This window comes from Haliotis rubra, unplaced genomic scaffold (assembly GCF_003918875.1).
Source record: "Haliotis rubra isolate DU_JTF1 unplaced genomic scaffold, ASM391887v1 Scf49, whole genome shotgun sequence".
In the NCBI taxonomy this organism is placed as follows: Eukaryota; Metazoa; Mollusca; class Gastropoda; order Lepetellida; family Haliotidae; genus Haliotis; species Haliotis rubra.
Window position 1 is genome coordinate 753,752 of NW_025767179.1, and position 22,499 is coordinate 776,250.

Sequence of the window (22,499 nt, forward strand, 5' to 3'; positions counted from 1 at the left end):
TCATATATATGAAAACAGATGGGTTTCCAGTGTCAAACAGGTGCTTCTTTGCCTAATGATTTTGCACTGCACAGCATATGTCTGAGCTTGTTCACAAAACAAATAAATGATTCTGAGCTTTTGTACATTTGTTACAAATAGTGAAAATGATGGGATATATTCAATAAATAATTTATTATTTTCAACTTCAACTTTACAAATCGCCAACAAGATTTTAACAAAATAACAAAAACAATGACTAGAGCAACAATGTAAATATATTTAGTATGATGCAGGCTGTTGTGCTTGCATGTTGTTTGAGTAACTGACTTGATGCCTGATGTAGCTACTAATGCAGCTGCAGTTGACAAACCTACCTGCCGAAATACAGTTGTCACAGATCATTTAACTTTTATAAATCAAACAATAGCTTTCATCCATAGGATAAAAGTTAACATCTCTTTTACTGAAAACATACATGTGCCGTAAAAGAAAAATTTACATTAACAGAATGAGAATATCAACAACAATGCCAAGTTGTGAAATAATCAAACTGTTTGAAGCAGCTGTAAAATCACAATATAATGCCCAACCAATACTGTTCTGAAAACGATTTGCCTGCAGACAAAACGGTCTTAACAAATAGAGAATCTCACTTTTGACATACATCAACATCAGTTGATAAAACTTCAAAGCTTGTCAAGGAGTTAGAAAACTTCTATCGGAAGTATTGATATCAAAAGAAGGAGGCTAATTCTTATTATCACCCAATATCATTCTTCCAAATATATTCTAAACAGTGACGACCAGTGCTGGGAGTGTAACATGACAGCTAACCAGCATCAGTGGCAGAGGGATTAGTCATGTCACTGACAACAAGTTATGTCATCTCATGTCGCCTGCCATGCAACAGGTCTGCTGGAAAGTATCACGTCTTGTCCTCCCCATCCTCCCGTTTCCTCTTCCTCGGATGGACTACAGGTGATGCCTCCAGCTTGTTGTTACCATACTTTGGATCAATCAAGTCGTCATCATCGGAGAATAGCAACTGTTCTCCAACAGGTCTCTCGAGGGACGTCTGGGATGGTGACAGGGATGCAGCTGTGGGCAAACTTGATGTGTCAGGCTGCAACAGAAACAGCATGATTATTATGTGTCAGTGTATCCATTCCAGGCTTGACTCTAGTGTAGAACTTTACAAATCAAGTAGAGATCAAAATACCCTAACATGTGTATATATCATAGCAAATAAAAAAGAGAATGCTGGGTTTTGTTTTGAATATCTTGAAAATGTAGCCAAGGAAGTATCAGGATAAGTGGCAGTCTCTGTTATGACCTCAGACAACACTACAACCTGTCATGATCTCGGCAAACCAACCAAACAGACTGTCATGTACCTTAGCCTGTGACACCATTATGCTCCCAAAGCGTACAGTCTTGGATGGCTTTTTGGCTGACCACACTGCTGCAAAGATAAAAGATGACAATATATCATTTCCTGGAGTCAAATATTTACACTGCCCAAAATATATACTGATATGTATATGCAGATATATGCAAGGATAAAATAATTGACTTAATGTATATATTACTACTGCCAAGAGTATGGTATTTACAGGACTCAAAAGACAAAGTGATATGTATATGCATATATACACACAATCCCTTGAGTTTGTCCTCTTTTTGATCCTTGTATTAAAAGAGAATAGGTGTTTTTCATTTTCAACATTTCATGTTTTCATGGGAAGTCAAGGTAAGAATAGGAGTCTCTTACAACCAATGCTTGTTGTCAGGGGCAACTACATTGATCAGGTGGTCAGGATCTGTGACTTGGGTGATTGCATAACATGGTATCCAGAATGACTGGATCAACGCTCATGATGTCAATCATTGGATTGTCATCTCAAGACTGGACTAACTACAGACCCGAGGTACATTGATGCAATATTTTTTGATTGCTCCAACAACATTAAAGTAATATGACCAGCACTCAGGTAAACCCCTTCTCATATTGTATCCAAGTAGAGATTTAAACTAGGACATTTGGTAATTATCTTAATCTGATAACAATAAAAAATCCATTTACCTTTGAGTATGCCCTTACTGTTATTCCTTGGTGAGTTGTCTGTTAGAAAATATATGTCAATTTTTTTAGCAACAATACTATAGAAATTCAGGATGTATTAAATCAAAATTCATTTTTGAAAACAGGACTACAAGTACAGTTTATAATTACTTAAAGTCTAGTTTTTATAGATTAAAACTCTGATCACCTTACAGTATCCATGCTAATGAGCATCTCCCTCCTGAATAAGCAATGGGATGGATATACTGACACATTAAAATAACAACCCCACTGCAATCACATACATAGGGTCAAATTTATATGTTCAACAAATGGTGCTAAAAAACTGGTAGAAATTGTCTGTGATTGGCACTTGTCCTTACTTACTTCTAAAACTGTCAAGAGTTAAAGTTTCATAAGGACTAGTATAAATTTTCCTTGCCTGTAGCATTTGTTATAGGTTACTAGGACGAGATGGCTAATTGTCATGTTTCTTCTGCTTATTGTGTGATGAATCTAATTGGGCACATCCTGTTTTTCAGTATGGTCAGTGGATGTACTTACAGAATGCTTGTTTTATGCTACAGCATACTCTACCTTGCTGTTTGTTGTTAGCATCTGCTTTTTTTCCAACATAGAAACTGGTTCCCTCACTCATTTCATATGGTCCTGTCGTTGAAGCTTGAAGTCGGAGGCCTCTCTGTACACTTAAATACCTCTGTGTTCTAGGGCTGGTGCTTCTTCTCCGAGAAGGTGATGTTTCACTCAAAATATGCAGTCCCATTTTTGGTGTAGATCGAGGGCTTTTGCCTGGTGATGGTGCAGGGTTCTTTGCTTGTTCTTCTGCTTCCACCAAAACTGACCACTTTTTTGACACAGAAGCAAAGGGAGAAGCATTTGGCACAGAGGCAGAAATTTGCTTTGATAAGTCGTTAGACTCTTCATCAGGACATGGTGCTCCCCACAGCAAAGGACCTTCTGAATACAGATATCTGGTCTTCACACCCCTTGAACTACCTTGACTAACCTTCATGTGTTTGTTTCTATTCAAGCATGAGTCAGATTCAGAATGTTTATGTGACACTGCAAGTGGTGAATTTTTACAAAGCATTTGTTTGTTGTGCCGTGCAACAGGAAGGGATATTCTACGTCCTTCAGACTGCTGTTCTGTTTTATAGCGATTTAAGGGTATGAATTGTACTGAGTCAAAACTGGAAGTCTGTGATGTATCACCATTGGACAGATTTGCTCTGTGTTGAGTGGAAGAATCGTGACTGGATTGAGACATTGTCATTGTAGCATTAATAGCTGAAACAATTGCTGAAAAAGGAACATCTTCCTGACATGCATTATCACTTTTCAAACCATTGCTATCAAAGTTGTTGGGTATGTCTGTTGTTTTATCCTCAAGAATGATGCAAGAATCTACATCTCTTGCACTTCCGCCTGAATCATCATTCATGTCAATCTCTCGTTCTGGTTCTGCTATTTCATCTGCTGCTGACACACTCTTCTCTTCCTGTATATCCACTGATTCCAGTTCACTGCTGACAATCTTCCCATCCTGAGACAGATGGCTAACCTCACCCACCACACATGGCATTACATGTTCAATGATCTCTCGACTGTCAGTTTGGACAGCACTGTTAGCTAGAGGAGGAACAATGGTTTGGGAGGATGAACTGACACACTCATTATGTGTTTGAGAGGAGGCAGAGTTTGTTTCACAGTGAGTCTGAACACTGCTGTCAGCTGTGTCCATTACTGTCTGCGTGGAGACAACTGATGTCTCATTCTCTGTCTGTGTTGCAGTGGTGTGATTGTTGAAGTAGCTTAATGATGTCTGCTGTGTTGCCTCTGTCTTATCTCTGTCCACAATAGCCTGTGAATAGTAACATTGTTTTATCCTTCAAGAATAATATAAGGGATATCCCTAAACCAACCTAAGTCACCCTAAATCAGCATTACATTCATACTCAATTTGTAAACTTTTGTTTCAAATACCCATCTCATTCAGGGACAAGTAATCTTACAAGTGATGTTGTGGCAATGAGCTATCTGTTCATAAGAGTAACTGAGGCAGACATAAAATGTTGAAATGGTTTGCAGAGCCTTTGCTCGAATCTTTGCAGTGAAATAATTGCCCTAAACTCCATCTTTTCTTGGAGATGTAAGCTAATGGCCAAGGTTACCTTGAGCTCCTGATACTGCTGTGCAAGCCTCATGTTAGACTCCTCCAGCTGATGGTTCAGTGTTTCTAGGCTTGTCCTGGCTGCATCTGTCGCTGCAAGGTCTCTCTTTAGAGTGTCAAGGTCTGTCTTCAAGGTGTCTTCCTGAAGGATTGCAAATGAAAATATAACATGAACTAGAAAGACAACTTGTCAGATGTATCTTGTGTTCCACATGGTTCATTATTACCCCATGCAACATTTGAGGAAGAGCTATGTAATGCAGATTAGATGGTTGTAGCGAACCTGTTGAAACATAGAAAGGGATTACACAATTAATACATCACATTGTTTGATGGTAATGCATCAAGGGCAAGTCAAACTATTCACAATAAACATTAATGCCTCCAAACACCATAGGGTGTCGAATCACAATAGTCATGATAGCATGAAAAAAAACCCTTGTTAATCATATTTTGTTCCATTCATCTAAATCCAAATGAACTTTTCTTGAAGAGAAAGGCAGATACCCATTTTTCTTGAAGGAAACCTACACTGTACGACAGCAGAAGCACTTGTTGAACTATTTCAATTGTAAAATTGGCCTCAATAGTTAAACCTAGTAACCTGGCTGATTGTTAGTTGGTCCTAGCATGGCTACACATGGCCCAGTCCTGATTATTTATGGGCTGCTGAGATATAGCTGTAGTATTACTCACTGTGCCATAAATCATAATTGATAACTGACCACACACTAAATGAGTACAAAGAACCAACTGTTGAATGTTACTGTGACCTGTTTGTTCCACTGTGTGAGTGCCTCTGCCTTGACAACCCTCTCCACATCCAGCTCCTGCTGCAGCTGATCCACCTTCTCCTCACCCAGCTTCACCCTGGATTTCAAGGTCTGGTTCACTTCCTCCAGTTCTGCATTTCTGAGCCTGTGCTGGTCAGCATTGTCAAGATGTCGCTGGACCAGATTGTGCATTTCATGTAGGTCATCTAGAGATACCTGTAATTTCGGCTAGTGTATGTTAAATGTATAACATAAAGTCAAAACCTCCAACTGAAACCTGCTACCTGTAGCAGAGAACATGCCTACCCTTTTTGCAAACATGAAGTGTCATCACTGACTTTTAGTAATACATTTGTATAAGTTAAACTTATAAATTGTTCATCTTACGACAAGCATGGGTTGCAAATATTCAAACTCAGACCTTCACAGATGTTTCTTTAAGTCAGCCTTTTCTGTTTTTATCTTACCTTATATCGGGTCTTATAGTGATCTAGTTCCTTTTCCAGAACACATCTCTGCTCCGCAACCTATGAAAAATAAGATTGCCATCATACAAATCATTTTCTCACTTCCTAATGTTATTACTCATTGCATAGAAAAATTTCTCTCATTGCCACATTATTGTTGATTTTCTCTTAATCGCTGTTGGAATAAGTTAAGAAATACACAAAAATCCATTTAGAAGCTAGAAGAGTTAACGTTGGTACATGAATCAGGAACGTTTCCTGGATAACATTTCATTTATTGCTTGTTGAAATGCTAATGGTCAATGTTAATCTTTTGATGTTACAAACAATAAAGAAGTTATTGATCATAAATGTAAGGTGTATGAAAGGGGATGTTCTTCTGTTAGATTCATCTTGCTAACATCCAAAATAAATACACGTACATGACATTCATATCTTATTAAGAACATATACTGAGTCAAAAAAGAAACTTCACATTCTTTCTTCAGGGCACTATAAAAGAACAAGAGATGGTAAGATTGTTAAATTGTTATTATTTCATTGCTGAGATCTGTGTGATGTACACGATACACTGACAGTGCCATAATCAGTTCCATTAGGCTACACCGCCGTTCCAAAACATGGGTATACAGAATGTCAAGTCAAAAGAATAAAAATGCGAAATTTCTCAGTTCAATATCGTGTATGGCCGCCCCGTGTGCATTCACCACTGCCAAACACCGTCTTCTCATCGACTGCCTGATGCTTGTGAACACGTGGTTGGGGATTCTGCGCCATTGCTCTTGCAAGGCAGCGCCAAGTTCCTGCAAATTCTGAGGTTGGTTCCTAAGACCACAAGCCTTCTCCCAAGTGCATCCCAAACGTGCTCTATTGGATTGAGGTCAGGGGACCTCGATGGCCAGTCCATGACGTTGATTCCAGCGTTTTGAAGGAAATTTCGCGTCAACATCGCGGTATGCGGCCAAGCATTATCATGCTGGAACTGTAGACCTGGGCCATGAGCCGCCATGAAAGGAAGGAGTTCAGGGGTGAGCACCTGGTCGCGGTAAGCAGCAGCTGTGAGGTTTCCACAGAAAGCACCCCACACCATGCAACTTCCGCCCCCCGAATCTGTTGACTTCCTGTACACAACATTTGGCATACCGTTCACGACGTCGTCTCCAGACTCTATGCCTGCCGTCCGCGAATCTGAGGGCAAACCTGGATTCATCGCTAAAGACGACTCGATTCCAGTCTCTCTGGGTCCATCGGAGGTGACGTTGGGCCCACAGCAGACGTTGACGTTGATGAAACGGTGTCAATATTGGCCCATGATATGGACGTCGAAAATGGAGATTGGCAGCCCGCAACCGATTTCGAATGGTCTGTGAGGACAGTCGACCTCTAAACATCTCAGCCCTGGTTCGTGTAGCCGGCAGAAATCTGTCACGTAGGGCGATTTGATCGGTCTTCTGCTCGTGGCGTCACACGTGGGCGACCCGACCTTGGGCGATCAGAAGTGTTGCCAGTTTGTTGTAGACGACCTGCATAAAGTCATACACAGTACGACGGCTGCATCCCATTGCTCTTGCAACGTCAATAACTGATCTTCCCGCTTGCAACATGCCAACGGCACGTTCACATTGCATATTTGACAATCGTGGCATTTCAAGTACCGTTAGAACTGTCGTTTAAAAGTGTTTTTTCAATTCTTGAGGCCAATGCAAACACGTGCATATGAAGAAAACTTCGATGCGAAGATCACGTGATCGACTGCACGTGCAAAACCTGATTTGGCACTAACATCATTTGCACGACGAATGGATGGGTTTGAGTGGGTTTTGCTAACATTTTTCTAGAGTCGAAAGATAGGGATCCCATTTCGGATACATAGATGTATCATCAGAGAAAAGTTATTCATTATTTTGTCAAATTACATTTTGTGAAGTTTCTTTTTTGACTCAGTATACATGAAGTTAACAAAGCAAAGTTATATTAGTGAAATCTAAATGAGACAAATCCCAAAACCTCGCCCCCAAAAGATCCTTTCAACTTCTCAATGTATATTTTTCACATTGAGTGAGAGAGTTGTTTTACGCTGCATCCAGCAATATTCCAGCTATATGGCGGAGAAATAAAACAGACAAAAGCATTTTCATTTATACCCATGTTTTGATACCGTTTTAATATATTTAAATCTTAATGCATGGTTTTACGCCACACTCAGCAATATTCCAGCTTTATGATGGTCGCCTGTAAATAATCGAGTCTGGACCAGACAAACCAGTGATCAACAGCATGAGCATCGATCTACGCAATTGGGATACAATGACATGTGTCAACCAATTCAGCGAGCCTGACCACCTGATGAGTTAGTCACCTCTTACGACAAGCAACTGGGCTACTGAAGATCAATTCTTACCCGGATCTCCACGGGTACATCTGGGTAAAGGGCAAACATTCATATCTACATACTAGTCAGACACCTTGACCACATTCTGCATATACTTAATTTTACTGTACACACAAACAGCTTTCTATTGATTTAATACAAGTCTAGGAAATACAGAATCTTCTGGGCAAGATTCATTTGAATAAATATTTCATTCCAGTTTGGCATGGTATGACATTTTGTGAAGTTTCTTTTTTGACTCAGTATACATGAAGTTAACAAAGCAATGTTTTATATTAGTGAAATCTAAATGAGACAAATCCCAAAACCTCACCCCCAAGAGATCCTTTCAACTTCTCAATGTATATTTTTTACAATGAGTGAGAGAGTTGTTTTACGCTGCATCCAGCAATATTCCAGCTATATGGCGGAGAAATAAAACAGACAAAAGCGTTTTCATTCATACCCATGTTTTGATACCGTTTTAATATATTTAAATCTTAATGCATGGTTTTACGCCACACTCAGCAATATTCCAGCTTTATGATGGTCGCCTGTAAATAATCGAGTCTGGACCAGACAAACCAGTGATCAACAGCATGAGCATCGATCTACGCAATTGGGATACAATGACATGTGTCAACCAATTCAGCGAGCCTGACCACCTGATGAGTTAGTCACCTCTTACGACAAGCAACTGGGCTACTGAAGATCAATTCTAGCCCGGATCTCCACGGGTACATCTGGGTAAAGGGCAAACATTCATATATACATACTAGTAAGACACCTTGACCACATTCTGTATATACTTAATTTCACTGTACATACAAACAGCTTTCTATTGATTTAATACAAGTCTAGGAAATACAGAATCTTCTGGGCAAGATTCATTTGAATAAATATTTCATTCCAGTTTGGCATGGTATGGCATGGTCGCACCTACCAGGTTCGTGTGATGCTGCAGTGTGGTAAGTCTCTGATTCAGTTCCTCCATGTCTGCAGTGAGGGCTGGTTTACTTTCCAGCTGTGTGCTGACAGTGACCACTTGCTGCTGACATCTGTGGAGGTCCACCTTCTGCTGCTCCATCACACACTTCTGGTGTTCATTCACATACATCAGGCTCCGGTTCAGTTTAACAGCTTCTGTCACTGAAATGAAAGATACAAGTTACAAGAATAATTCTAATTTTAGCTCTCCTTGATATGGAGATCAGTATTAAAACAATTCTGTTTTAACCTGTACTTTGTAGAGATATTGCGAGTTAAAAAAAGAGAATTTTAAATACAGTATCAAATAAACTAAAATCTCTCCAAAAACACTGAAACTGAATGCACATGGAAACGCCTCTATCTATCTGAAAAATAAACCATTAATTTCATAACTGTGGATAAAGAATAGTGTCAAAAAGGTCAGAAGCAGTGACACATGTAAGTTAATGATGATGGCTGACCTGAGTGTCAAATCAACTTAAATGAAACTTTCACCTCACTTTCAGTTTCATTACCACAGTCTCTTTGTTTCAATTGATACACTGTCGAAGCATTGGTGAATGACACATTCTAGGGTATCAGTTTGTTACATGACACTTTCCTCAGTGTATTGGCCACCTTTCAGGGAAAGTGTTCAACCCATCCTTAAAGCAGTGGAAAATAGGATGTGCACTTGCAAAATATTTCCATTTGGGAATACACAAAGCACAAGCATAGAACCAACTAATCATTATTTTGTGCAACTCTGTCATTGTACCTTCAAGTGCAATGAACTGTGATTTAATTTGTAAGGTATATTAGTCCAAATACCACTGACTGTGTCTGATTTGGTTTCATTTTAAAGTTCAAGCAACATCTGTGAACACAAGAAATGGGCTTTGTTGTCAGTTGGGTCTTCGGCATGAGGCCAATGCTTTAACCATTAGGCTACCCCACCAAACACCAGAGAGAACGATTCATCCGTTGGAGAAAGTATGTAAATGTCTTCTTGTTGCTGCACACGCTTATAATCCAACCTGCACTGAATACCAGATCTAGCTTCATCAATGAAGTAGAATACAATGAAATTGTCTGTGAAAGTGAGTTTTGACCACATCCATGTCTCTATATCAGCAGCTGTTGTGCAGGACTAAAACAGATTTGTCCCTTGCCATTAAGACATTGTCATAGAATGTTTGCGAGACCACTGAAACACCATTTAATGTTCAAAGTGATATGCTCCGGACAAGATAACCATCAAACACATTTTGCACTGAGTCATGTTTCCATGGAAACCGCAAAAAATAAAATTCTGTAAAATTTCAAAATAGCAAAAGGCACATCTATAGGTAATGATTAGCATATGTGTGAAGTTTGGTGAACCTAGCATGTAAACTTTATGACATAAGCTCCAGACAAAGTTTCGGGAAGGAAGGATGGACAAAAGGGCATTAGGAAGGATGGATGGAAGGACAGAATCAACGCTATATAGCCCCGTTACTTCATAGCGGGGGTATAATTACAAAGGCTTTGGCTAATAAAATTTGAAACAATACCCATTGACGAAATATCAGAAAGAAAATATTTTTTCATAAACATGTATATAGAAATAGCATGTATATGAACAAGAAAAACAGGAAGTAAAATAATACTTCCTAACTACAAAAACCTTTCCAAAGAAAGCAGTTGTTCTGTCTGAAAGCGATGAACCCTTTAAATACTACTGGCTTATCAGCCAATAAGGTCTAATATCTGATTAGAACATGTGACATTAGGCACCATTTGGCCACACACGAATCCTGTGCCCTGAGGATAGGACAAAAAACTTCAGTCAACATCCATCTTTATAACTCGTTATCTTTACCCAACTTCAAACAAATCTAAACATCTAGTGTTCCAACAAATCAAACACACCATATCAAAACACACAAATATTAAGTTACATCAAAATTGCTCATGCAAAAAAGTTATGATTGGCACATGGTCAATAAAATAATCACATACACCTCTGATGAGAATTGAGCCAGTGAAGCGAAACTGACAATCTTTTACATCTGGAATGTTAAAACAGTCAGCAATTGCCCTGCTGTGTGTAGGCTTATCGCACTGACAGGGATATAGATCTGTCCCCGCGTACTCCGACATGATCATGCAAGGCGGGTATGAGTGGCGTTTCTACCTCTAACAGTCCTGCTGGGTCTGACGGTGTGTGAGTGTGCTGTGACAGCAAATGGATGATATGGTTACATGTTATCAGCTGCTTCATTTTCATCTCACAAGGATTTCATTGTGTGCTGACAGGTAATTCCAGGTAAATGTTTAATTTTTTATCTTTTAGATTAGAAGTACATTTCTACATCACCATACATTTTTATATTGACTGAAGCTTGAAATATTCAAACATTTTTTGTCAAAACTGAAACTGTATACTTCTGAGGTTCATAATGACAGAACTTGTGCAACAACTTGTATCTATCAGGGTATGTATGATACAGAACTACCAGTGTTACATTCATTACAATAAATGATTGACTGCAATGTAATTTGCACCTAGACTTTTCAGAAGGCAGGAGGAGCAGATATTGGGATTATATGCATTGGAGTTAAACAATGTATTTTAGTTTTGTACACTGTAAAAGCAGCCAGATGTAGGTAATCTATTTACACTGACTGTGGTAATGTCAGGCTTAGTTTAATTTTTCTAAAAGGAAGATCAATAGTTCAATCAATATATTTGTAATCAAATGTAACATTCTTTGGGTCAGTAGATGTTTTTATGCATAAATGTGTATAATGTTCAATACCCCAATGTGGTGGTGGAATTGGGTTTAACGTCGTGCTTGAGAATATTTCGCTCATATGACGACGTGCATGCGTGTGTATGTGTGTGTGCGGCTGCTTGTACTAGCCCAGACTTAAGCTGGTTTTATAGTGCTAGCCCACTGAGATACCATGCCGCAGTGAAGCATGAATATCCCACTCAGACACATTATACTGACTCTCAGCCGACCAGTCCTTGTTCAACCCATTAATGCCGAGCCCCAGGCAGGGACCAACAAGTACCATATTTTAACGTCTTTTGGTATGACGCAGTCGGGCATCGAACCCGCGACCTTCCACACTCCGGGCGGACGCTCTAACTACTACACCACGGAGCCGGTCATACCCCAATGTGAAACATGTTGGTGTTCAGTTGGTTTTCATAGATTCATGCACAGTCTTCCACTTCTACAAATGCTTCCTATTGCTATAACACATCTTCAGACACTAATACTATGTAAAATGCATATGATGTATTATTTTTTTGAAAAGTTAAATTGCATAATTTTTAAAAGATTTATAGTTGTTTTAAAGGTGTGACGTAAGGGCAAGAAAACTCCAAACCTGTCAACAATGGCTTGCAGAATAAATCTCATTGATTATCTCATGATGCATAGTTCTAAATGATAATTTGTTGTGTAGTACTTATTTAAACATTTCATGTATTGTCTCTACTTATCTTCATTCAGTTTCTAGAAGACATAAGTATTTGTATTGTTAACAAACCCAAAGTTCAGTGGTGTATTTGTTCCTGTGTCAAGTAGAATGTAATGTGGTCTCTGAGGATGATTACAGAATGTATGTAGTGGAGGTAATTCTCATATTAGGCTCTCTGTGTGGACTTAACTGACTGAAAACTGTAGACAGCAAAGATAATTTTGATATTTATCACATCTGTCAACATTCCTAACTGAGACACTTGTGTCCTCAAGTTTGGCTGTAGTACTTGAAATTAAGTGTTCACTTAAACCCGACACAGAAGAACAATACCCAAGTAAACTGTTGTATATATATATGTAGAACTGCATTAGCCAGAACTATATTATTTACAGCTGAAATCCAATTTTATCATTTGACTATGTTAATAAAAAAGTTCTCTAGGATTCAACAGGATAGGGGTATCTGATTCACAGTCCTGGAACTACTGCTTAGGCCTCCAAGCAATGCTGGGGCGGTGGGGTAGTCTAGTGGTTAAAGCGTTGGCTCATCACGCCAAAGACCTGGGTTCAATTCCCCACATGGTTACAATGTGTGAAGCCCATTTCTGGTGTCCCCCGCTGTGATATTGTTGGAATATTGCTAAAAACGGCATAAAACTAAACTCACTCACTCCAAGTAATGCCAAAGTCCTAATTGAAACAACCAGATCTGAATCTCCCATCTCACTGGGGCTCCTTTTTTAATATAAATCTGAATATTTGTTACTATCCAAATTGTATATGTTAGGAGATTAAACGTTAGTCTAGAGGGGGTGCTGCCTAACGCTGACAAGAGGCTCAGCTATGCAGCAAACATCAATATAACACATTATGTCGTAGCTAATCTCATAACAAATTATTGCTATGTCATATATATTTATCCAATTCAGCTTGAATAATGCTGTTACTGTCACCGTAATCCCCCTTCCCCCCTACAGAGATGCTTAACAGCAATGCTCATAACAACCTTTTGATATACCCTATCATGGCCTATTAGGCATTGTACTGAAGCCGGAACATGTATTTATTAAAACAATAATTTACTGTTGGTCATGTTTCGAGAAATGCTTCTTCCCTAATGATGTATAGCAAATATTTAGGTGTGTTGATTAAGTGCAGTCAATTATGGCTACACTGAGACGGAAATATGAAGATTTAGGGCTAGATATGTCATGCATGCTGCCCTAACCATGAATAAGTAGACGTGCAAATGTAATCAATGTATTTGTTAGTGATCAATTAGTGGCAGTGTAAGGTAAGACAGCGATCCCTGGCTCTCCCTGATTGGTGATTTATCAGGTATTGATCCATATTGATCATGCATTGACTCCGATCACCTGGTGTGTTCCTAGATTAGGCAGATTATTGAAGCATGGACAAGAATTTATGAATAACTTCTAGTACTGTAAACAAATTCAGCTCCTTAAATGGGAAGTTGTAAATTGAGGAGAGTCAACACCTTACTGATACTGTTACCTCTGCAAGGTAAGTGCACATTAATGAAGTACTTGGCACTCAAGTCAAAGAAACATTGTTGGACACTGTGACAAATACCAATATCACTGTTTAAACCTGTTTTCGACCCTGAGAATGTAAACACATGTTTATAAAACAATTCTTTATCAACAAAATAAATTTTATGATATGAGCAAAGAAAATCAGGACTGATAGTGATATCAGCTATCATAATTATCATGTTCATTTGAAAACAGAAAATATAAAAAATTCATTTTCCTACAATGTAGACTGCTGACCTGGACACAATGATTTGTGAGTGGTGATCACTATGAATTTGTCAATCTCATGTGACAGAGAAAACAAGTATAAATAAACTAGTTTACATTGTAAAATGTTATTATGTTTGGTACACGTTTTTATAATAGTTACAGGCCCCGGCGATGGGGTAGCCTAGTGGTTAAAGCGTTTGCTCGTCACGCCAAAGACCTGGGTTCGATTCCCCACATGGGTACAATGTGTGAAGCCCATTTCTGGTGTCCCCAGCGGTGATATTGCTGGAATATTGCTAAAAGCATTGTAAAACCAAACTCACTCACTCACTATAATAGTTATAGAATATGCCTGTGACTGTGCATAGCAGTGCGTATATACATGCTTGGTGTGCCATGGTGAGGGCAATCCCTGGCTAGACAGGAGTACCACTTCATACACTTGGCCTAATGTACTACGTGATTGACACATTCATGTGTAGTTACCATAGTCGGTGCAGTACAAGGCACACACCTCTTGGCTTAACATGTTTCATATATGAATGTTCTATGAATTTACATCATTAAACACAACTCTCTACTTGCTGTGATAAAATGTCACTGTATTTCAATGTTTTACTTTGAACTTGTTGATGAATATTCATGAATTCATGAATTCTTAAGTAAGTCTTGCTATTACAAAAGTTTATATGTAGAAAAAAATATCCCTCATTTTGTGTAAGGATTGAGGTCATGGGTGTTTCAACTGTTAAGCCAACATAACTGAGGCCTCACATATTGTACAGTCCATGGGACTTCCAGGTAAGAAAACTGGCCTGAGGTAGCTATGCTGAGGCATCCAAATATCTAACATGTTCAGACTCAGTGACATGCTTATAATGGGACCCACTTTACTCTCTGGTCAATAGACCGCCTCCGTGGTGTAGTGGTTATAGCGTCCGCCCGGAGTGCGGAAGGTCGCGGGTTTGATCCCCGACCGCGTCATACCAAAAAGACGTTAAAATATGGTACTTGTTGGTCCCTGCCTGGTGCTTGGCATTAATGGGTTGAACAAGGACTGGTCGGCTCAGAGTCAGTATAATGTGTCTGAGTGGGGTATTCATGCTTCACTGCGGCATGGTATCTCAGTGGGATAGCACTATAAAAAAACCCAGCTTAAGTCTGGGCTAGTACAAGCAGCCGCACATACACATACACATGCATGCACGTCGTCATATGAGCGAAATATTCTCAAGCACCTCACCTCTGGTCAATATATGATCATTTACAGACTGCTGTAACAAAGCTGGATCATTGCTGGGTGTGGCATTAATGAATGAATGAAACAAATGCTTGGTCTCCAGCCACCACTTTTGGTAATAGCCTTGATTGTAACTGACATATGTACTTCACACTACTAGAAAAGTCCTGTGTTGCTGGGATTCAAATCCAGACACCTCACCCACAGTCATATATTCTCTATCAGGAGTTTTGGTGAATCCACATTACAACACAGAATGTAGAATCAAGGCAATGGAATGTAACATGCCCTAACAATGGTCCACATGGTGGTTGGAACATCTTGGGTTGCTGAAGCTGCTGTATTGTGAGTATTCTGTGTTGGTGGGGCCACGTGGTGGGAAGAATGTCTGGTGTTGCTGGGGCCACTTGGTGGGGAGGGAGAATGTCTGGTGTTGCTGGGGAATGTATGGTGTTGGTGGGGCCACTTGGTGGGAAGAATGTCTGGTGTTGGTGGGGCCACTTGGTGGGAAGAATGTCTGGTGTTGCTGGGGCCACTTGGTGGGATGTCTGGTGTTGCTGGGGCCACTTGGTGGGGAGAATGTCTGGTGTTGCTGGGCCCACGGGGTGGGTGGAATGTCTGGTGTTGGTGGGGCCACTTGGTGGGGAGAATGTCTGGTGTTGCTGGGGCCACTTGGTGGGAAGAATGTCTTGGTGGGGGGCCACTTGGTGGGAATGTCTGGTGTTGCTGGGGCCAGGCCAGGTGGGGTGGGGGCCACTTGGAGGGAGAATGTCTGGTGTTGCTGGGCCACTTGGTGGGAAGAATGTATGGTGTTGGGCCACTTGGTGGGAGAATGTCTGGTGTTGCTGGGCCTGGTGGGTGGGGCCACTTGGAAATGTCTGGTGTTGGGGCCACTTGGTGGGGAGAATGTCTGGTGTTGGTGGGGCCATGTCTGGTGTTGGTGGGGCCACTTGGTGGGGAGAATGTCTGGTGTTGCTAGGCCCGCGTGGAATGTACGTTATGTGCTGCTGTGTCTGTAATAAAGTAATATTCTTTCTCAGAAAACATCAGGTCCTTGTATTACTAACAGTCTCAAGATAGACAAAATAAGATTTCAAAAGAAAGTATTTTGAATGCTTAAAGTATTAGAACCAGTTGGTTATTGTAAAACTCATTATGAATCAGTCCAAAAAATCCCTGCAACAGTAATGGCCACACTGGCCTCATTCCATTAAGAGAGTTTATGCCTATTGTTATTGACACAGACTTGGGGCGGTGGGGTAGCCTAGTGGTTAAAGCGTTTGATCGTCACGCCGAAGACCCGGGTTCGATTCCCCACAAGGGTACAATGTGTGAAGCCCATTTCTGGTGTCCCTGCCGATGTTGCTGGAATATTGCTAAAAGCCGCGCGTAAAACCCAAACTCACAGTCAGTCAGTCAGTCAGTCAGTCAGTCAGACACAGACTTATCAAACTAACATGACCATTAGTTATGGAATGAGACTCTAGGGTTCACACAGCAACTTTAATATCAGAGTTTTTCCTACCTATTCTTTAATTCAAAGTAGTTAACATAAACTATTCCACAGGAAAGGGACAAGTCAAGTGAAGTCTGTTTGCACTCAATTACTCCCGACCCAGTGTATAGTGTGTATTGCCCACAGTGTCAGGTGTAGCACCCTATGACAGGTGCTTCAACAAGGTCCTGACAACTATCACAGATAATGATCGTGAGTGAAAGCCCCAAGTCAACAATGATGTAAGTGGAATCATGGAGTCGTGTGACAGTGGAGTGGTTGTCCTGCACACATGACCGACTCTAGATGAGCTGATATACCTGTCATCAAGACTGCACTGGTGAAAGTCCTACGTAGTGAGAGAGTACTGTCTCTAAAGAAGGGCACATTTCTGGGCATTTGGAAGCTGTTCATGGTTCATGTCCAGCAACAATTTGTTTCCTGTTCCAGCAGGAATGTGTGTGTCATAGAAAACACTCATAGCATGTGCTCGTTCAGGTGAGTTGTTACATAGCAGGAAGTACTGAATTTCAACTACTGCACATACACATAACAGGAAAGACATACCCAGTACTATCAGGGAGGTGAGGTGAGGTGAAATTGGGTTTTACGCCGTGCTTGAGAATATTTCGCTCACATGACGACGTGCATGCGTGTGTATGTGTGTGTGTGCGGCTGCTTGTACTAGCCCAGACTTAAGCTGGTTTTATAGTGCTAGCCCACTGAGATACCATGCCGCAGTGAAGCATGAATACCCCACTCAGACACATTATACTGACTCAGAGACGACCAGTCCTCGTTGTACCCATTAATGCCGAGCGCCAGGCAGGGACCAACAAGTACCATATTTTAACGTCTTTTGGTATGATGCGGTCGGGGATCGAACCCGCGACCTTCCGCTCTCCAGGCGGACACTCTAACCACTACACCACGGAGGCGGTCTACTATCAGGGAAGTCAGTGAGCTGTTCGAGTTTTACTGTATTGTCTGTTTCTTCTACATCACTGTCCAGGATAATGGGGTGCTCCTTACATCATAGCCGTGGTGTGAATCACATCTGGGTCTTGGGAATGAGGCCAGACTTTAACCAGTACACTAAACCAACCACACAAGAAACAACTATAGATGACAAGTTCTTTTCCTGGCTGTGTGTTATTAAACTACTCCAAACAAGTGAAGGACCACCTTTATCAGATTAAATATAGAAAGAACCATGTTGTTCTTAACTCTTTTCCTGTGTAGTATAAGATTCCTTTTATTTACTAGTCATGAAAATCTTGTGTATTTGACTTGCCCAGAAACATATTACCCTTTGACAGTTCTTTTATAAAGTGACTGAGGTTTTTAACATCTTTTATATAATTAGATGTGTTTCCCTCATATTCAGGAACATATATATTCTCTCAGCACACTGTAACTGTGTTGAGATCCAGATTGAGTCACATCCTAACATTTAGCTGCAACTACGTCAGTTGGGTTCAACTGCAATCCAATCTTGTCATGGGATCTCCCATCCGATGTAGCCACAGAGCTAAATCAATTGACTCAACAGACCCAACCAAAATTACCCATTACCTTTTTCAGCCTCATTTCTTACTTATCCACGTGAAAAACTCCAAAAACTCCAAATCCAATTATAGTGGCATCTATTATACTTTGTTTCCAAATATCTCTCATAGGAAGAATCAACATCAACATCTGCTCAAAAAAGAGATCTACTGAAAATAATTCTTGAATGACCCCTACTGTCAGTAGCCTGAACATTGTTGGACAAATATATTTTGAAACTTGTACATGTATCAAAGTGTCAAAGCTAAAGTGGTATTCATATGCATACCTCAAGTATCACAGTAACAAGAAACTCCAAAGATAATTTCACATACGTTACAGATCTAAGCCACATACAACATCTCAGAAGATTCCCTACTTTGAAACGTGTGCTAGTGTACTTGTGTTATTGACCAGAACATCCAATGTCAACTGGTAAATCCTGCTGAAAAGCTTCATTGACAATGTACGACGACATGAATGTATTGGTGAGAGGTCGTGTGTAAATAACATGACATACTCAAGTCAATAAAGACCATTTTATTTATGAGATTCTCTTGTACCTCAAATAAACCCAGGTCTATAGTATAGTCCTACTCTTGCCATGCTGCTGAGCTCACTATGATAGTCAGTGGATAGTCCGACTATTTTGATCAGTGAGGGTACAGCACCTTGAAACCAATTCCATGTTTGCCTTTTGATTTCATGTCCTCCATTCTTGTGTGCTCATATGCACTGAACCCTTACTAGGTGTATTCTAGCATTGTCCTGAAGGTAAGTGACTGAGTATTCAATCAACCACTCAAAGTTTAATGTTATAAATTAAACCAAATAAATTTACATACTGGATGTTGCCATGTAAATTACAAGCCACAAAAAACTTTAAATATTTCTTAGAAATTAGACTGTAAGATTCTAAGTATATCATCAGCATGTGCTAAGAATCAATATGAAATAGTGATGACACCAGGTGTTCACCAAAATGAGTGAGGGAGTTTAGTTTTACGCCGCTTTTAGCAATATTCCAGCAATATCACGGCGGTGTTCACAAAAAGGTAAAAACTGGTAGGACTGTTCCCCAGAAGAAACATGGGAACTGAATCCTGAACCGTAACACTATTAGGCCTTAAATGTTGTAACCTTTATCAAGATAAAGTTATAGAATGTTATAGAAAGTCCAAGTTTACATAAGGATACTAGGGCACAAAGAGCCATTCACCCTTGGACCTCTAAGTAAGAAACATAAATCATACTGAGTAATACTGAGTAAAATATGACGATTGAATCTAAAATTCGACCCACTGTTGCACACATCTACATGTGCACAGTGTTATTTCATGACTGACCTGTGAGACAGAAAGTAGCGTAGAATGCATGTGTGTCAGATTACAGCCAGCATTATGCCTGTTGGGAGCTTCCTGATCAACACTAACAAGTTAAACACATGTCTACATGCACAGTCACACCCCAGCCCACCCCTGACAGGTGGGAACACAAATGTATCTCACACAGCTTAACACAAGGACAGGGCGGAACTAAAATATTAAACATATATCAATTTGATTGTAAGGCTTCAAATTGTGCAGCATAATCTATTTCATCTGTCTAGTGTATTTTACATTGAATCTTTGATAGTTACCTTGCTGCCTTTTTGTATGTCCTTGTTATGAAAGGATAGTTTCAGGGGTGGAAATAACTTTAAAATTGCTAGTGTACTCCGGTACAGTGGCACATGTAAAATCACTTGCTCTGATAATTTTTCCACTATACAAGCCGTTTTCTTGTTGATTTTTTAAATAAACAACATAATTAACATTGGAATATCAACTGGACACCGGTACAGTGTGATATACAAATTTGCTTGCCCGACAGAAAAAAACACTGGACTCGGGCATCGGGCAATGGGTTATTTCCACCCCTGAGTTTGTTACTGTCATTATGTGGTGGGAATATCATTAATGTGATGCTAGATACTGACTCAATCAATCACTCTAATTGTACCACCCTGACAGCTTTTAACTTTGGAAGCTAAAATGAAAATGGAGAGAAAGAGGTGCTAATTCCCTATGTGTAAATAAATGAACCAACAATGAATGTAATTTGTTCTCCAATTCCTTCATGTTGTAATAATAATACTTTATGCTAATTCCTGTTAATTTGATACATATTTGTCAGAAACAGGATCATCACTGAAATGTTGTTAATTATCAGAAAAATAGCATAGTTTTATTGTTGTTAAAAACCCAAAACAACAATAATGTCTCATGGTTTTCAATAAATACTTTCTTAAATCATAAGAACATAGCTTTTATTTGGTTATCAAACAAAATGAACATACTTTCAAGACAACAGTACTAAGTCATAATGCTATACAAGTGTTTAAATAGTCATTTCTATACCATTAATATATATATATATATATACTGATCTCTACCATGATATATACTGCAGTAGTTATTGCTGACATGTTCCCAGGTGCAAGGAAATGCTCACAAGGACGTGTGCTTTGGGTCATTTGAATGTTGTTGTTTCTTCAAATTTTAACACAGCATTCTTATTTTCTATCAAATTTGTGAGTACCTATGGGACATTTGGATGACATTCAGGGTCCTAGAAAAAGACCTGATCTAATACCCTAATACCCAGACTGCATCTTATTGCTTGTGTGCAAGAGTGGGTCAAGCTAAGGAGAGTGCCTGTAAGCCTCATTAAATCAGTCAATCATGATCACCATGACTGGCTCCTATGGGATTACAGTCAAGAATATATCATTAACACAGAATTAGTGCTGGAGAGTGCTGGAGAATTACTATGGGTAAATGGGCTGGTCATTCGTAATGACCTGTCCATTGAGCATTAATTTCTGTTTCCTTACAATACGACTTTCTCTAGTTTAACATAGTTAAGTTGTTGTGTTCCAGTGTTATGTATTGCTGACAAAAAAAATATAATTCGGCCAACACAATAGTCTCTGTAAAGAAACAATATAAGGTGATCAATTGGCTGGGATCTCCTACATCAAAAGACTGGGTCATTCTCTTGATAAGAATGAGGAACCTCATAGGTGTGAGTGTGAATGTAAATGATGAATCATGTTGCACATATAAACATGTGATCCGATAAGAACATCTCATGCCAGGAAACAAGACTGGGCCAGACAAACCAGTGGTTGATAACATGAGCAACAATTCAAGCAGTCACGGCATAATCTGAGTGAGGGTGCAAACTGTCATTATCTGATCCAATTTTAGGCAACTTTCATGACATCAAAAACATATTACTTCTAAGTCACAAAAAGTTTAAACAAGGCCATTAATCATCATTGTTGATGCAGATTCTTAGTGCTGGCCCACTGAGATGCCATACAACAGTTTAACAGTGTTACCCCACAAAGGCACAGTATGTCATGGCCTTTAAATACTGAGTGCCAGGCAGGTAACTTCAAGTACCATCTTTGAACCTTTGAGCCAGAGATCTGAACTAACCTTTTTTGCTGTCTGTGGTGACACTCTATTCACAGACTCACAGAAGGGGTTTGTTATGTGTAAAAAAATATATGTACTGGTGTATGTAGATCAGAAGTATTCATAAGATTCACACACATTTAAACTATGTAAAATCTGATATGCATATTTCCTAGAAAATATCTTTACAATATGGTATCTTTCCAACTGAATATCTCCCCTCAATTTTTGGAAAATTCTTATAAAATATCAGCTAATTCATTCATTGGTTTACAAAGGTTTCAAATGTGACTTATAGTTTGAAATGATTAGCATCATCACTGTGGATATGATAAGGGTACATCAATTTCACCAAATTTTAGCAAAGAGATTCCGTTTAATTCAAAGAGAAGTCATAAAAATTAGAGGAGGCCTTTTACAAAGTTGACCCCATGTACTTATACCCAAAAGGTTTCCTCCACATGACATACCTGCATAATATTAAATGTAATGCTTCATAATGCAACAGTCCTCGGTGAACTTACAATAAGGGCAGAACCTCTCAAACACAAACAGCTGTAGCACACAGAAAACCAGACACAAGAGTCAACTAGTGCAAGTTGGGTGTTAGACCATAAAGTTTATGACTACATGGCCTTCAATGGTATTACACAAAATGTATTCACTTCATGGTAATATGTGTTCTTGGAGCA

General features: G+C 39.6%; 1 protein-coding gene across 1 annotated transcript in view; it reads right to left on the reverse strand.

Annotated features, from left to right (window-relative positions):
• Nucleotides 1–191: 191 nt before the first annotated feature.
• LOC124291333 (serine-rich adhesin for platelets-like) overlaps nt 192–22,499 on the reverse strand; it is a 148,829-nt gene continuing 126,521 nt past the window's right edge. The window contains exons 7-14 of the mRNA XM_046728310.1: nt 8,790–8,995; nt 5,476–5,535; nt 5,009–5,224; nt 4,237–4,377; nt 2,642–3,926; nt 2,066–2,104; nt 1,377–1,444; nt 192–1,105 (exon numbers count right to left, since the gene is read on the reverse strand). Of these exons, the coding sequence (XP_046584266.1) occupies nt 908–1,105; nt 1,377–1,444; nt 2,066–2,104; nt 2,642–3,926; nt 4,237–4,377; nt 5,009–5,224; nt 5,476–5,535; nt 8,790–8,995 (2,213 nt within the window). The 3' untranslated portion in view covers nt 192–907. The remainder of the gene's footprint in view (nt 1,106–1,376; nt 1,445–2,065; nt 2,105–2,641; nt 3,927–4,236; nt 4,378–5,008; nt 5,225–5,475; nt 5,536–8,789; nt 8,996–22,499) is intronic.